The 18,283-nt window shown below is 44.6% G+C and overlaps 1 protein-coding gene across 1 annotated transcript in view; it reads right to left on the bottom strand.

Annotated features, from left to right (window-relative positions):
* LOC128331584 (SCAN domain-containing protein 3-like) overlaps window positions 1-18,074 on the bottom strand; it is a 143,669-nt gene extending 125,595 nt beyond the window's left edge. The window contains exon 1 of the mRNA XM_053265160.1: window positions 16,460-18,074. Coding sequence (XP_053121135.1) covers window positions 16,815-17,696 — 882 coding nt within the window. The 5' untranslated portion in view covers window positions 17,697-18,074 and the 3' untranslated portion in view covers window positions 16,460-16,814. The remainder of the gene's footprint in view (window positions 1-16,459) is intronic.
* Window positions 18,075-18,283: the final 209 nt, after the last annotated feature.

Genomic DNA, 18,283 nt, shown 5'->3' with positions numbered 1-18,283 from the left:
GGACTGATTAAATGTCAGGTGCTATTTTCATTACTCCCAATGAAAGTAGTATGTGAGGTATGATCGTGCAAGAGCTAGCAGTCCCAGTACTACACTCTTGCACAGCAGTGTTGCTGCGTATGTTAAAGCCCTGCAGTAGGACAGTTGTGGCATGCTACAGAACATGTGAGCCAATATTTGAGCCAGGTATTATAATGGAATGGGCCTTTGGTCAGCCCAAAAGCTCATTTAAGTTTTATATCGGAACTTTCTTCAGTTCTAAAAGCCATTTTGGCCTGGCCTGGCTGTTTTGGGGGGTCTTGCACTAGCCTGTTGTGATTCAGTTAACCTCTGTAGGCCAGGAAGACTCCAAATGTTCTTAAGTACCCATAAGGTAAATGGGGCCCCTATTGTCTCAGGAATCTGCTACTGTCAGGGGGAGACATTAAGCTTTTGAAATAAGTGTCAGGAACAATTGGATACTAGGATGTTCTTCCCATTTCCAAGGGGAAGATTGTTAACATAATCAGAATGATAAAAATAACAACAGGTAACTAAAAGATGGCCACAATTAGGCCTGTGCCCTGGAGAAAAAGTTGATCCTGATCTGACAGTAGGACTGTGGGATTTGACAGTAAGATTGTTGGATTTGACATGATGCCCCCGCCCAGGTTCTTGTTTCATGCTGCATTTTAGGTTGTGTGTGGGGGGGGGGGTTGTTTTTGTTTGTTTGTTTGTTTAATCCAGCTGTGGTCAGATTTCCATAAGAATTTTTGTCAGGGATGGAGGACCTCCAGAATGGCTGGGCATAACAAGTACTTCCACTTTTGATGGTCCATGCAGAAAATTCTCAAACTTTCATGGTGGTAGTACATGGTGAGAGCATTAAGTATGTGAAGTTTGAAGGATTGATCCCTTGGTTTTTAAAAACTACAGTATTTTTTAAAGATACAAGTGACACAACTGCCTTGTTTGATGCCAGAAAGTTATTGTGAAACTTCCCCCCACAGCTGCCCTCCCGCAGTCAGGGGTAAACAGGCCTCAGGGGGTGGGGAGGGGGTTATCAATCCTCCTCCACCTGTCAGGGAGAGGGGTTACCCCACTCCTCCCTGGGAGCCTCCAGAGCTTGCCAGCTCCTGTCTCCACTGACTTTCTCACCACTGGCCAAAGCCTCTTAAATAATGGCCTGCCTCTAGGGCAATCAACAGCCTCCCTCCCTGGATCCTCCCTGCTGACCAGGCTTCCTCCCTAGTTGTCCCCCAGGCAGCCTCTAAGGCAATCGGCCTTCTGGGACCTGCCCCCATTTCCTGCATTGTCACGCAGTGTTGTAGCAAAGAGGCAGTTGCAGCTCTCCTTCCGGCACAGCCAGGCAAGGGCCTGTCAGGCCATGCTGGTCCAGCCATGGGTGGCGAGCCCCCAGGCCTCCTCATACTCCAGGGACAGGTGTTGCCGATTTCCAGCAGGGTCGAACTGATTGGGGCCTCCACTTCTGCTGCTGTGCAGCTCAGTAAGTGTCTCGCCTTGGCGGGAGCCAGCAGGAGGGCCCGACAGTTAAAAAATATGCAGGAAGTGAAGCCCCCACTCTGACCATTAATCATACTGAGTTTGAAGGAAATTGTTCCTTGCCAGGGTTGCACGTTTTGTATTTTTTCTGTTTCGATTCATACCAAATCCGAATCAACCCCATTTTGTATTTTGTCCAAAATTAAGCCTTCCAAATCACCCCAGATTTGTTTTGTATCCAAATTAATCCGAATCCGAATTAATTCAGATTAAAAAATGGGCCACATGGTCAAAAGAGTGGGTGGGGGTTATAGTGCCCAATGAGTGGAAGCTACCAAAAAAATTTTCAAAGGAATTGGGCAAACTGCTGATTTTTGGTGAATTTTTGAAGTTTGTGCTTCTTTCAGTTTTTCCCCATAGGGTATGATGGAGGTTTCAGGGAAAGTATAGCTTCACGTGGGAGGGGTGGCCCAGAGTGGAGTGTGGTTGGTGGTAGTGCCCAGTTGGCACAAGGAAGCTACCACAATTTTTTCAGAGGAATTTGGCAAAGGGCCGATTTTTAAAGAATTAATGAAGTTACGAGTCTTTCAGATTTTCCTTGTAGGGTATAATGGAGGTTTCTCAGTCCCATTACTCCACTTGAGGGGCCCTGGGGTGGCCCAGAGCAAGTGGCAGTGTAGTAGGGTGCCAACCACCCACATGGGTTGCCAACCCATGAAGTACAGGGTCTTGTTGTTCTAGAGGTGTTCTGAGAGTAGATTCTCTAGTAGCATATGAGAGTGAATTCATGGTTTTTCATTAAAAATCTCATTTGCTACCAGAGAATCTAAACTCAACACCTCAGAAACAACAAAGCCCAGTACCCCAATGGGTTGGCAATCCAGGGGCGTGGTTGGCACCCTCTGTGCACTACACCACCACTCGCTTCAGGCCATCCCAGTGCCCCCCAGGTGGTGTTATGGGGCTGCTGAAACCTCCATTATTCCCTATGGGGAAAAAATCTTAAAGACACATAAACCTCAAAAATCCCTAAGAAATCAGCCCTTTGCCATATTTGGAATCTGGGTGCACCACCCTTGGGGCACTGTCACTCAACCCACTGTTTTGCCCCTGAAGCCCCACATAAACAAGTTGAAAGAGTGAAGAGAATGATGAACAACAATGACACTTTAATTTTTGGCAGTTATTTTGAGAATTTTGCAGCGGGTGTGAGCCTGTCCCTGTGTCACTAGCACAGCAGCACGACCCATTTGTGGATTCAAGCAATCTTTCAATAAAAACACCGCCCCCCCATGGAACAGTGACCACAGGTCATTTGAGATAGCAAGATAGACCAATGAACTGCCTTGGTACTATGGAACAGCTTCAAATGTTCATTTAACTGAAGTGGAGTGAGCCGTAGCCCAAACAAATCAGCCTACTGTTCAGAATTGTTGAGATTTATCATCACTGCATTTAAGAAAGTGCAAAACCATTGTCAATTTGAAGTGCAAAACCATGGATCAAGGTTACAAGAAAGAGAGAAGCAACTAAGATTCCTGAGGATGTCAATAGATTGACAGGGGGTATTCCCCACCCACCCCTCCTTTTGTCTCCTGTAGTCCCATGTGGATGACCTGTCCCTGCAATAGCAAAAGTTGTGAACCACTGGCAAAGACATCATGTCCCACCAAATTTAAATTACATTAAACTGCTCAACTTGGGCAACAAAACTTAGACACCACTATACTGTAACTCATAAAAATCAGAAGAAAAACAAAATAGCTCTTCAAAAGAGCCCTGAACAAGTCAAGAGATTCTTTCTAAACCTTTGGAAAGAAAAACCTGTGTAATTTCAGAACTTTCCTAACCAGCTTCTCGAAAAGCTTCTCCACACAATTTATACCATGGCTTTTAGCAAGAGCTTTGGAATTGCATTGAGCTCCCAAAGATATTTGGGTATTTCTGTCTCAAAATGCTGTCTTCCAATCCCTTTGCAAGGTCAATTTGCATTTCAATCACACTGAATACAACACATACTTAAGTAAACCATTCATGAGCATTTTTTGCATATCTTTTTGCATATCTTATCTTCTGCTAATCACTCAGTGCCTCAGCTGGAGTGGAGAGAGTCAGAGAAGTCAATTTGAATTGCAATGCTTTCCCGAAGAACAGAGCATTCTGTCCAAAACACAGTCATTTCGATTTGGAAGCAAAAATCTCTGGGTTTTGATTCTTGATTTTGTTTTGGTTACAAAACCTCCGAAATTGCCATAGTTACTAATAACTAACTAACTAACTAAATAGTTGATGTAACAGAACACACATGGACAGATAATGATCTTTTAGGTAGCATAGCAAGGGAATGGAGCACTGTCGCTAAAAAGGGGAGGAAATGCTCATTTCATCTGAAGGCAAGGAATAGGCTTGTGCATTTCAATTCAGGTAAAAAATGTTTTGTGCCCCAAAATGGCAATTTTGAAAATGGCAATTTTGGAGGTTTTGTAGCCAAAACAAAATCAAGAATCAAAACCCAGAGATTTTTGCTTCCAAATCGAAATGACTGTGTTTTGGACAGAATGCTCTGTTCTTCGGGAAAGCATTGCAATTCAAATTGACATAGTTAGTTAGTTAGTTAGTTATTATTGAATTTATATACCACCTAATATAAAATCTCAAGGCAGTGGTGTACAAATTTATCAAAGATGCAATTAAGTTTGGATGTCTCCTACAGAGCTATTTATATTTTTACTGGAAAAGACTACAGTTACTGGTGGCCAGCATGTCACTATGCCTGACATGCACTACTTAGCCCTCATGCACTATGTGTCAGGGAAATGGGGGGAAGGTCAGGAAATTTAGGACTGACAAGAGAAAGTACTTTTTCACACATGGCCACTAGTTTGGATGGCTTTAAAGGGGGCTTAGACAAATTCATGGAGGACACGTCTATCAATGGCTACTAATCTGGTGGCTCCAGCCTCAGAGACTATGGTGGATTAACGTAGTAGCAAATGTAGCACTTGCTATGGGCCCCGCATTTTCGAGGGCCCCGCCACAGGCCCCGTCTTCCTACTGGGAATTAAAGTTTGGTCCATGTTAGATAAAATATCCCTTTTCTGCTAAATGTGCCTTTTAGGAGAAGGCCCAGCACAGCATTTGTCCAGTGGCTGTTGCTGGTGCCTACCACATTTTTCTTTTTAGAGTGTGAGCACTTTGGAGACAGAGAATCATCTATCTACTCTTTATTTTTCTATGTAAACCGCTTTGAGAATCAGAAGAAAAACAAAATAGCTCTTCAAAAGAGCCCTGAACAAGTCAAGAGATTCTTTCTAAACCTTTGGAAAGAAAAACCTGTGTAATTTCAGAACTTTCCTAACCAGCTTCTCGAAAAGCTTCTCCACACAATTTATACCATGGCTTTTAGCAAGAGCTTTGGAATTGCATTGAGCTCCCAAAGATATTTGGGTATTTCTGTCTCAAAATGCTGTCTTCCAATCCCTTTGCAAGGTCAATTTGCATTTCAATCACACTGAATACAACACATACTTAAGTAAACCATTCATGAGCATTTTTTGCATATCTTTTTGCATATCTTATCTTCTGCTAATCACTCAGTGCCTCAGCTGGAGTGGAGAGAGTGTGTGTTTTAAAGAGTTCACCAACAGCTATTTACTTTTGTAACTAAGTTGTTGTGTTTTTTTGAGTACAGAAAAACCAAGTCCTGCATTGTCTTGGAAAATCTTTCTTTCTGTAGGCTAGTGTCAGAAAGTATTAATTTGCAATTCTAAAGGCAACTGAGCATCTGAAAGTTATTTTGTAAACCAAAGAGAAGAGTCAGTAACTCTCAGTACACCATCAATCCATCTTGTCTCTCTCCATGCATTCAGTGAGGCCTGTTGCTGAATTATGCATTCTGTTCACCCAGAGCATGTGCTGAGGACCCCAATTCACTTTGTATGAATCTAAGTATGTCCACAGTTCCTGAACACGTGCAGCATCATATGCTTGTTTATAAACTTGGTTATAAAATTAAATATTATATCCGTGCTTGTGGAGTGATGGTCTTGACTTTTTATTTAAAAAAAAGAAACAATTCAAGACATCTCAATTATTTCTGTCCCCCTCCGTGATGGCTAGCTGCATTCATTCATTTATTCTTTCTTTCACTTTAATCTCCTGAATGAGGATCACGTTGGAGAAAAATGGTAATTTCTGGAAAGTCAGCTGCTTTGTTGAAGAAAAAGACCCTTATGAGAATTTCAGAGGATATTCTAAAATACAGTAGAAATTCCTCAGGATTCACCCTCCCCATATTCTCCCCCTGAGACATTTTGAGGAATATTTGGTGGGCATGTTCTCCCCAAGTCTAGTGAACCCAATGAAGTCCGGTTCCCAAGCCCACCATCCAACATTTGCCTGACTTCCGTAACCAAGATTTGAAGTATCTCAGATTGAAAATGCTGGGTGAATGTCAGGCACAGACCTTGGGGACTGGACTTTGGCAGGTTCACACAACATGTCTGCGAGGTGCATGTGCTTCCCAGGAACCTACAGTTCCTTCCAACTTACTTGCCGGTGAATCATGTGAACTGACCCAGCATGTCTAAAACTGTGTCAATCAACAAACTGTGGTTTATTTTGGATAGTCAAACCATATTTTGAACTGATAGTTTGAACTTGGTTTGTTTGTCTCACATGAGACAAACACTCACAATTGTTATTTCCTCTTGGTTTGTTTTAGTCACTCCATCCTTGCAAGATACTCATATAGGCTGAGTTCATACATAATGCAAAACGGAGGTTTCTCCAGCCTGAGATATACTTATCTCTGAGCTCCAGCTCTCCATCATCTCCATAGTCCCATCCAGGGGCAGAACTACCATTAAAAGGTAGGTTTCAAAGAAGGGCCGTACAAGACACCCTGTGAGTGTGTGTGATGTCATGTGCACGTAGGCATTGCCCAATCTCCAGAGGTCCTGCCCCAGCCCTCCTGAAAGCTGGCTGGAAATGAACTCTGGAGAGCTTGTTTGGAGATCTCTGGACCCTGGGCACACCCATGAGCATGTGACATCATGTGCATGGGGTGTCATTGGTGGGGCTGCCAGCGGAGTGGGATGGTCTGCCGTTTGGCTGGCTCTGCCAGTGGTCCCACCATGGATTGCAGTTCTTGATTGTGCTAGAATGGGATGCTAGAATGAAGCAGAACCCAGGAACACTTTTTAGATTAAACACTGCTGTTATAAAACACACACACACACACACACACACACACACACGGGTTAAAAATAAAGATCAAGAGAAACCTGTCTGAAGACTATGCTGCAGCTCTCAATTCATTGCACATACCCTTACCATTTATGATTTGGGCTATTCTATTACAGCTTTGCTATTCAGCATAAAGTGCCCTGTCCACTCTTGTCTTCAGAAAACACACACTGGAATCGATCACTTCATCCATTCTGCCTTAAAACAAAATTATATTTTGTACTATATATAACTCATACTTTACCTTTGTGTTTTATACCAGAAGTCAAAGTAGCCATTACATTCTATTAAAGAACCTATCTGTTAAAACATGCATATAAAAAGATTTGTGATTGAAGTACTTCTTTGATAAATTTAATAGGAGATAAAACCGCTAACCCCTTTCAATAGGAGATGCTTTACGTGCATTAGCAGTAATGTAATAATGTCTCTCTACTGTGCAATTGGCCATTAGCAAATTTCCCTTTTCTCTTTTATTAGTTATTTTTAAAATTTTAATGTAATCCAAACACATTAACTTCTTTCCAGGGTTGCAAATGCTGAAACTAATAAAGTGGATGTTATTATGACCGGTGGGATGTGTATGAAAGGAAGCTAATAAGTGTTCTAGGGACTTCCTCTCTCCATAAGGTCTCTGTCAGTGGAAGCTAAGCTGTCTTGCACCGTGAGGTTAAAAGGTTTTTCAGCTACCATAATATTCTCTCCAAAGTCAGTGCTTTACTTTCCCTTGTGAGACAGAATGACATTCACTGTTATAGAAAGAAATCAAGGATTCCTTCAAGGAACCTTTGGGCTGGAAACTAACCCTGCCCCAGTGACTGGATTATCTTGGCACAGGTTTTGCCTCATCGGATATGTGTCAGACCAAAGCCTATTTTACTTTTTACCGCAGAGCACAATATATGCCAGTGAGAACTTCACTCGCCATATGTACAGTTCCATCCTGAGTCCTATTTCTTGGTCACACTAGAGTATGAATTTGCCTTTCTGTGCATGAGAAGTGACAGAGACCATGAACTAGCTTTTACCTGTGTATTGACCTTGATAGGTGAGTGAATGGGTAGGAGAAAGTGGTATTTTGTGTATGGACTTAGGCAACAACTATCACATTCTGTGAACATAGGAACACAGGAACATAGGAAGCTGCCATATACTGAGTCAGACCATTGGTCTATCTAGCTCAGTATTGTCTTCACAGACTGGCAGCACTCCTCCAAGAGTGCAGGCAGGAATCTCTCTCAGCCCTGTCTTGGAGATGCCAGGGAGGGAACTTGGAACCTTCTGCTCTTCTCAGATCGGCTCCATCCCCTAAGGGAAATACTGTATCTTACAGTGCTCACATATCACGTCTCCTATTCATATGCAACCAGGGTGGACCCTGCTTAGCTAAGGGGAAAAGTCATGCTTGCTACCACAAGACCAGCTCTCCTCTGTTGTATTAACATGTATTTACTCCCAGAAAAGCCAAGCTAGCTTGTAGCAATTTATCAAGCCCTATCTTAAACTGGATGCTAAGATCTTTGCAGCACCAGAACTGGATGTTGCCAATGCACTGTCTGGTCTTGTTATATTGGATGGTATTCACACTATGTTGCCTGAGCAGGTGGACAGGCTGCTTGGAAGGCTGAGGCCTACCATGTATGTCCTCGACCCTTGCCCTTCATGGTTGGCCCATGGGTGGTGGGGGTGGTAAATGTCTCTCTAGAGCAGGGGGTGGCCTCTACTTGCCTGAAGGAGGCAGTCATTAGGCCCCTCCTTAAAAAGCCCTCATTGGACCCCAATGACTTAAATAACTTTCAACCAGTTTCAAACCTCCCCTTCTTGGGCAAGGTGTTGGAGAGCGTTGTGGCATCTCAGCTCCTGGCAGTCCTGGATAAATCTGATTACTTGGATCCTTTCCAGTCTGGCTTCTGACCTGGATATGGGACTGAAACTGCCTTGGTCACCCTGGTTGATGTCATGCCCCCACCCGAGGACATTGGAGAGGTGTGGGGGGCAGGGGTCTTACTAGAAAGTGGGGAGGAGTCTGAGGAGGAGCAGGGCTGTGATTTGAATGGGGAGGTAGTTGAGACAAGCCAGGGCAAGTGTTTGTCACAAGAGAGGTCAGCAGGGCCGGGTGATCTTTGGAGAGAAGGGTCAGGATCTGAGCCAGACATTGAACAGCCACTATCAACTTGAGGATGCAGGCAGGGAAAATGCCAACAGCAGGTGAGCGGATTATGGAGAAGTAGTCGACTGACAAGAAGGCAGCAGGAGCCGGATTGAATCTATGGCAGCTGGCAGGGGTGGAGTGTTGATTAAGTGCACGTGGCTGCTGACTATAAATTTGGCAGCCTGTGCCTTGAACAAATGGCTGGAAACAACACGTCTAATCTGCTTGGAGCTTGTGTCAGAGAATTTTGTGGCTCTGGAGTTTGGGCTTCTGAAGTTTATTGGAAAGCCTGGGTTACCAGATATGTACTGGGTGCTTTCACTCTTTGTTCCTGTATTCATGATGAGACTGTTAAAACTTACCATTTCTCAGTAAAGCTGAAACTTGATTTACAATTCCAACTTGTCAGCTACTTCAGTAGAGTGAGCTCGTGACAGTGGATGACCTATGCCGGGAGATAGACAGAGGGAGTGTGACTCTTTTGATTCTCCTGAGGCTTTCGATAGCATCAATCATTTCGATACCATCAACCATAGTATCCTTCTGGGATGTCTCTCTGGGTTGGGACTTGTGGGCATGGTGGTTCTGCTCCTACCTGGAGGGTCATTCTCAGAAGGTGGTGCTGGGGGATGCCTGCTCCACCCCTTGGCATTTGGCCGATGGAGTGCCACAGGGATCTATTCTGTCCCCCATGCTGTTTAACATTTACATGAAACCCCTGGGAGAAGTTATCCATGGGTGTGGGCTGCAGTGCCATCAGTATGCTGATGACACCCAGTTCTACCTATCTTTTAAGTCAGCAGACGTCAGGGAGGCAGTGGATGCTCTGAACCAGGGCTTGGAGGCTGAACTGGAGGGGGGCAAACAAACTGTCACTGAAAGTTAATACAGATAAGACGGAAGTGCCCTTGGTTGGTAGAACTGTTCATCTGAGTAAAGAGGTAAATCTGGTCTTGGATGGGGTCACACCCCCTCTGAAAGACAAAGTCAGCAGCTTGAGGGTGCTTCTGGACCAAACGTTGTCCTTGGAGGTGCAGGTGGCAGCAGTGTGCAGAAGCACCTTTTACCAATTATAGCTGATACACCAGTTGCGACCCTATTTGGAGAAGTTGGACCTGACCTCAGTCACTCATGCTTTGGTAAAATTCAGATTGGACTACTGCAGTGTGCTCTATGTGGGGCTGCACTTGAAGACTGTTCGGAAGTGTCAGCTGGTCCAGAATGCTGCTGCAAGGATGCTCGTGGGTGCAAGTACTTCATGAGTATCACATCCATCCTGCAGCAGCTTCAGGTTCATATGTCTTCAGCTTCAGGTTCATATGTCTTTAAAGGTCTTGACCTTTAAAGCTCTACACGTCTTGGGGCCAGGGTACCTGTCAGACCGCATTCACCCATATGAACCTGACAGCGCCCTCTGTTCATCATCTCAGGCCCTGCTCATGGCCCCACTACTAACAGAGATCCGGTTGGTGGGGGACTAGAGACAGGGCCTTTTCGGTTGTGGCACCTCGGCCTTTTGTTGTGGCCCCTCGGCCCCAAAGCTCCCTGAAGAGCTTTGCCATGCTCCCTCCCTCACTGTTTTAAAGATGTAAAAACACATCTTTTTAAAGAGGCTTTCTAATGCCCCTTCTGTGTTTATAAGCCACCTAATGGCACAGCGGGAAAGCAGCCTGCCTAGAGAGCAGGAGGTTGTTGGTTCAAATCCCTGCTGGTGTGAAACTCCTATATCGGGCAGCAGCAATATAGGAAGGTGTTGAAAGGCATCATCCCATACTATGTGGGAGAAGGCAATGGTAAACCACTCCTGTATTCTACCAAGAAAACCACATGGCTCTGTGGTCGCCAGGAGTCAACACTGACTCAATGGCACAATCTTTCTTTTCTTTTCTGTGGTTATATCTGGTAGGTTCTTTAGTTCTTTCGTTTTTATAATTCTCAATTTTTATCTTTAAAAAATTAAATCTCCAATTTAATACAGATTGTGGTTTTCAGCCTGACTTTAACTCGTTTATTTAATTTGGTTAATTTTATTACTTTTATTTTATATTGTCATCATCATCATCATCATCATGTTTATTTACGGTCATAGACCAAAATTTATATTGTATCTATTTATTGTTGTGAGCTGCCCCGAGCAGTAATGTACTGGATGGGCAGGGTATAAATATTTTTATTATTTATAATACAATACAATACAATACAATACAATACAATACAATACAATATCTATTCTGGGATGTATAAAGCTCAGGATTCGAGGAACACTGTATTTAATTTCAAGAGTTTTAAAAAGTCTTGGCAATAGGGTTTAGTAATCTGCATTATCAAATGCAGTATATTATGTTTAAAATGGTCTGAGTGGTAGGTTCTCTTTCAGCAAGTGTACCTCAATTTGCTGTCAGGGCTGGTGATCTAGAGAAGCTGAGGCAAGGCAAACAGAGTTTTGCAGACAGCTGGAAAATAGTTGGGCTGCAAGACAGAGGAGCAAGTAGATCACCCTATTGGCCCTTTGTGTCATCTGATCCCCACTGAGTTGGTAGTTGTACCACCACCTTCTGGCCATCTCCAGTTGTTGCACTTAAGTACAGGACAGCAGCTCCCTCTTCTGGTAGGATGCCATGATAGCACAACAAGGACGATGTTGCCCAGGGTCACCAGGTCTGAAACTCCCCAGCACGTATACTTTGCAAAGATAATGAGCTACCACCACAATTTACTTTAAGTGCCTTCAACAGATCTACAGAACTTATCCAGAACTGAACTTTGGCCTCCAGCTCAACCCCCCCCCTGAAAAACCTGAAAACCAACCTAAAAAAACAACAGTCTCAGAGACTGTATCATTCATTCCACAGAACATTAAGTCATTGTGTTATGCTGTCCTGCTGTTAATTAAAGAGTCAAATGCTTCCCTCCTGAATATGACAGATATTGCTGTCGGAGCAGTGACTTGCCTCTATACAAAATTAGTAGCTGGAGGGAAGCTGTTTTTGAGGTTTTGTCCTTCAGCCCTGCTTGCCTGCTAGAATTTTAAGAGGGAAGGGAACCCAAAATTACTGGGCAATGAGGAAAAAATTAATCGGCAAGAAAGGCCTGGACAATCTGAACCCAATTATAAAGCAAAATTAAACGAGATCTGAAAAAGAACACCAGAGATGCATAAAAAGAATGACATGGATGATAGATCAGTTTCTGTCCTCAGTTAATTCCAAATGCTGGCTCCTTAGTTTACGATCAAAGCCAAACAAGACATGATGCAAGAGATCTATGATCAGAGTCCTTTGTGGGTATGGCATGTTTTTAGCATGCAGCTGCATCAGAGACTAGGGAAGTGGTGCTGTGGAAAGGAAGATGTTAGCCTTTTCCAGTCTAAATAAGTCCCTGTAGCTGCTATTAGCTCTGTGAGGAAAAACATACAGGCACTATATGTCCCCCCACCCCCAACAAAGCTAATAGGAATGGCTTTTTTTCCTTAAGGAAAAGCAGCATTGGGAGGAGCTAATTTGGCACAGAGAAGCAGCAGAGAGTATAGGCACTTAAATCTTTCATATTGTTCCTGCCGCCCAGCTGCTTTTCTCCATTTGGGTCCCATGGTTTCCCAAATACATGCCTGGAATCCAATGGTGTAAAACATAGAAAAGCAGCAGGCAGGGGAAAAGTTACCTACTCCTACCACTGCTTCTCTGCTCCAAATTAGTTCCTCTCAACATCGTTTTTTCTTAGTGGGGGGAAGGCATCTAAAACTAAATGATCTCACCTAAAATTAAATTTGTAATAAATTTAGCTACATTCTAGTCCTATTCACATATTGGCCTGGTTCACACAATCATCCAAGTCAGAGTAGGAGGCAGGTTACTCACATTTTTGTGATCGCATCAACCAGGGGCAGATCCAGGGTGTGTGTGTGCAAGGGTGCAGTAGCACCCCCTGTAAATTTGCATGGAGTTGACCTTCCCCGCCCACAGGGCAAGCATACCGTTGCCATCATTACCTCAGCCTGGCCACTAGAGAGTTGAGAAGAGAAAGAAAAACACAGCTCTCACTTTCCCTGCAACTGCTTGGGCAGGGATGGAGGGAGTGTGCTGAGTCTATTCTGAGTCTCCTCGCTCTCAAACTGGCTCGGGAGGGAGCGGGGGGGGGGGGCTGGGCTGCTCTCACTGACTGCCCTGAGTCTTGCTCTCAAACTGACAGGCTATGAGGGAGGGAGGGAGCGCAGGTGCTGGGCTACCAACTTGTAAGGAGCATTTCAGTTCTCCTCCGCCAACGTGATGGCCACAGCACACACTGCACATATGCTGTGTACAGGCACCATGTGACCTTTACTACCAGCTTGCGGCTGCATTTTCCCTGGCTCTCGTTTCTCCATTTGCTCCTCCCCCACAGCTGTCTAGTGCCTACAGGAAAAGGGCGGCAGCAGCAGCAGCTGTAAAAAAGGCTAGTTAGAGACTCCTCAGAGTTAGGAAGGAGGACAACAGTCATCACCACACATTTTTCATCCCCATCCAGGGTGGTGACTGGCTGGAGTACAGAACTTAAGATAGTGTGTGTCATTGTCTCTCAGGCATTTTATTCATTACTAGTATTTTTAAGCCCGTTATAATAACGGGCGCTAGGGTCCCCCCCCCACCCTTTATTCCTTCTTCCTTTTCTCTTGCCCTTTTTTTTGGTTTCTTTTTTATTTATCTCTCTTCCTTTGTTTCAATAAACTGCAAAGCACAATTTTTTACATCAGTGAAAGCTGGACATTCTCCCCCCCCCCTTGTATTTTTAGAAGATATTCTGAAGGAGACTTCCTACTGACTTGCAGAAAGATACCACAGTTGCATAGAGAATCCCGCCACTTAAATTAGCAGGCTGCTCAGCATTTGGAGGCCCTCCCCATGCCTGCAGGAGACTGGACCTCCATCTGGAGTCCAGTCCAAAGAGCATCACTGCAGATACCAACACTGCCCACCATGTTCTTTTAAGATTTGGTGGCTGCCCACTGTATTGCATTGACAGAGTTGTTAGTCAAGTCCAGTTCTGGACCTGCTTACCTTCAAAGGCTTCTCCTACCACTGAGGTGTGCTATGATGCTAAGGGATGTATAGGGTCAGGGATGGTATCACTTGTTGGTTTATCTTGCACTACTGCTTTCAACAGGCAACATCATGGTGCCACAGTCCAATATGGGATTTGCACTTGGCACATTGTGCCAGCTACAACTGTGCCAACCCAATAGCTTTTAAGAATGTGTGTCTCAACTCAGGATTGTCACATTAAAGAGGCAGAAGGTATACACACAGCCTTAACCACCTTTTCCAGTGTAGAAATGCTGTTTCTCTAGCCAGTACCAAGATACAGTTTGGATATTATACTCAAAGGTTTTTCAAGTGGCGGGGGGGACCTGAACACTTTGGTAAACATCATGGTACAAATCTAAACATCATTGCTCTTTTCACGAGAAGTGCAAAGGCCAGCCAAGACTCAGTAACTCATATCAAAATTCATATTCAAAGAAGTACTTGCCGGTTTCAGATATGTTCCCTTTTTGATTTGAAACATTAGAACGTCTTGGCTTAAAGGGATTAACTGGTTGCTGCTTTTTGCCCTTTTCAGCTGCACTTCTTTGAGATTTAGGATCAAGTTAGACTGAGCTGTCCTTTTGGAAGGTGACATGAAAGGTGCTGGGGACACACACCGGAAGGGAGTTCATTGTGCAATGATCGCTGTGATGTTGATACTAAGGAAGGCTTTTCCAGTCCATCTTTAAATCCATGCTCTGTTCTCAGAGCTTGGCAATCCAGTTCATTTACAGAGCTGCAAGTTGAACCCAGTTCTGAAGGCGAAGGAGTCACAGAATAAGGCAGAGCACAGCTGTGTGGCCCATGTTCTCCTTGTTCTGCCGTTCCGGGGCTGCCGCAGCTGCTTCTCCTCTCCCCGCGGCTGGACTGAGTGCCGCCCATAGTCGCCGCCCATAGTCCCCAAAGTCTCCCCCCCCCGGTGGCGACCCCCCCGCACATGATTTAGGGCCCAATCGGCCCATGTAAATGCCACCGCCGCCTACCGCCCGCCCTCCCAGCTGCCCGATTTACCCATAAAAGTCATTATTTAGAGAAGGAGAGGGAACTTGCAAGCAGAGCTCCTCTCTCTGAAAAGCCTCTTCCCGAACTGGAGCTTTGGCGCTTCCTTTGCGTCCATAGCGCCAGTTCGGGCAGTGACTTTGCACAGAGAGGAGCTCTGCTTGCGAGCTCCTCTCTCCTTCTCTAAATAATGACTTTTACGGGTAAATCGGGCAGCTGGGAGGGCAGGCAAGGGCCCCAAAGTCTCCCCCCCACCTGGCTTCGGCGGTGCCGCTAGGCCTCGGCGGCAGCTCTGCCGCCACCTCAACCAGCTCCCCCCGCCGCCTCTTCCCCCCGCCCGGCTTCGGCGGCGCGGCCAGGCCTCGGCCATGGCTCCGCCGCCGCCTCGGCCAGTTCCCCTGCCACCTCTTCCCTGGTTTGGGGGGGCTTCCCCGGCTTCTTCGCGGCGGCCGCTTCTGGCCGCCCAACATGGCTGCCTGGTGTCAGCGGTCCTGTCTCCCTTGGGCTGTTCTGGGCCTGCGCTTTGCGCAGGCCCAGAACAGCCCAGGGAGGCAGGGACGCAGATCCCCAACGATCCAAGGCCACGGCCACTCACTTAGCCTTTTATTATATAGGATAAAATGTAGGGGCTTTTATTTCATTTGTAATTTTGGAATTTCATGGTTCTCTTCAAATCCACACACTAAAAATGTTTTTTTAATGGGACATTCTTTCAGCAACAACAATAATCATAATATAATTTTATATCCCGCTCTTCCTCCAAGGAGCCCAGAGCGGTGTACTACATACTTAAGTTTTTCCTCACAACAACCCTGTGAAGTAAGTTAGGCTGAGAGAGAAGTGATTGGCCCAGAGTCACCCAGGAAGTATCATGGCTGAAAGGGGATTTGAACTTGGGTCTTCCCGGTCCTAGTCCAGCACTCTAACCACTACACCACGCTGGCTCTCATTATTATCTCTCTAATTATTTTATTTATTTATTTATTTGTTTGTTTGTTTTGTTATATCTCTAATTATTTTTGTTGCTGGATTTTCAAAGACAAAGACAATAATGAGAACAAATGAGAACAATAATCAGAACAAAAGCAATCAAAATTCAGTTAATTAAAATAGGAAGAAAAACCACAGGTTTTTTTCATCACTTGCCATGACCAAAAAAACACCTTTCCAACTTCAAACCCCCAAATCATTATTCAGCTGTCTCAATAACCTATTTCACAAACATCGTCACACATGCATGCGTGCACACACACTTTATTTAATTTAAGGGGCCCCTGCCTATCCCCATCTGGATTATATCTTTTGCATATCTGTACAATTTGTTCCAAAGATAAGTGCTGTTCCTCAGGATTCCCCTAATGCAGCGGTCCCCAACCTTTTTGGCAACAGGGACCGGTTTCATGGAAGAGCATTTTTCCGAGGACCGTGTGTGTGTGTGTGTGTGTGGTGTTGGTGGTTTCTGTGCACTTTATTTCTATTGTTACTATATTGTAATACATAATGAAATTATACAACTCACCATAATGCAGAATCAGTGGGAGCCTTGAGCTTGTTTTCCTGCAACAAGACAATCCCATCCGGGGGTGATTGGAGACAGTGACACGCAAAGAGTGTTGCTTATGTCCAGTCTACTCCGTAAACTTGTTTTAGTTGCTGTCACTGAGAAAACCCTGCTTCACAGGGATAGGATTTTGGAAATGGAAGCAGGCTTTTCAGAGCTTTTGTGGCAATCTCAGGATATTCCGCCTTGACTTTAATCCAAAATGTATGGAGATTTGAAGTTGTTTCAAACATACTTTTAAGGCCACCATCATTTGCAATCTCAAGCAGTTGATCCTCTTCTAGCACGGACAAAGTTGATTCACCTGGCTTATTCACAAATGGGTCACGGATCCATTCCTTCCCAGTTCGGGGGTCTTTTGTGGTTGAGAAGTAATGCTCAAACTCTTTTGAAAGCTGAGATACAGTAGGTGATCATGCAACAGCTGGGAGAAAGAAGGCTCTGGCTCAGTTTCTTTCAAAAGCTCTGCTAATGTTTGGAACATGTCAAAAATCCCAGTGTTCACTCGTTGCCCCCATAATTCCAGTTTGGCTTTGAATACAGCCACTTTATCAGCCAACTTGAACACAGTTGTCATTTTCCCCTGAAGTGACAGATTGAGTTCATTAAGCAGGTTGAATATGTCACACAAGTAAGCAAGTTTTGAGACCCATTCTGTGTCACTGAAATATGCTGCCAGTGGTGACTGTTTTTCTAAAAGAAATCTCTGGAGCGGCTCCCGTAACTCAAAAACTCTGGCCAGTGATCTACCTTTAGAAAGCCAGCTCACTTCTGTGTATAAGAGAAGATGTGTGTACTCTGTGTCCATCTCCTCACAGAGCTGCGCAAACAGACGTGAGTTAAGGGCATGTACTTTAATGTGGTCGATAATTTTAATCGCATCCTGCAAAACATTCTTAAGTTCAGGTGACATTTTCCAGCTAGCCAGCATTTCTCTATGGAGGACACAATGTGTAGACTCACATTCAGAAGCGACCTCCTTGACCCGAGTAGTAAAACCAGAAATCCGTCCAGTCATGGCAGCTGCTCCATCCATGCATATACCGACACAAAATGACCAATTCAGTTTTCCTGATATGTATTCATTCAAAGACTTGAATAGTTCTGCAGCTGTGGTGTTGGTTGGCAACAAAAGTGCACATAACATATCCTCATGCACATCCTCCTGAAAAATATATCGCACATAAACAAGCATTGTTGCCTTGTTGTCAACATCAGTAGACTCATCAACCTGGATTGCGTACCATGGTGACTCATTAATCCTCTCTAACAATTGTGCCTCAATATCCTCTGCTATTTCATCAATTCGTCTAGTTATTGCGCTAGCCGAAAGTGGAACACGTGCCACTTTTTGAACTGCAGCCTCTCCTAAAAGTTCAAGGCAAATGTCCTTAGCAGCAGGCAGGATCAACTCTTCACCAATAGTAAAGGGCTTCTTAGCTTTAGCAATGCAGTTAGCCACTAAGAATGATGCTCTCAGTGCAGACACATTTGTTGAAGCGGTGGCCTTCAATAATTGCTTCTGTTCTTTGTGTTCACGTTTTTTTTCTTTTGAAAAACTCCAAAGGCTTGTCTTTTAATGCAGGGTGCTTGGTCTCCATGTGGCGAAGCAGTTTTGAAGGTTTCATGGATTTGTTGGATAGCCGTTCACCACATATTATACAAAGCGGGCTTGGAGAATGTGAATCACCTGTTGCAATTAACCCGTAATTTAAGTAGGACTCTTGGTATTTTCTTTTAAATGCAGCTTTCTTTTTGTTGGCAGTCTTAGAGTGCTCTGGT

The sequence above is a fragment of the Hemicordylus capensis genome, chromosome 6 (assembly GCF_027244095.1).
Source record: "Hemicordylus capensis ecotype Gifberg chromosome 6, rHemCap1.1.pri, whole genome shotgun sequence".
Lineage (NCBI taxonomy): Eukaryota > Metazoa > Chordata > Lepidosauria > Squamata > Cordylidae > Hemicordylus > Hemicordylus capensis.
Note: the sequence above shows the minus strand (reverse complement) of the source record. Positions and strands in the feature narration are given on the sequence as shown.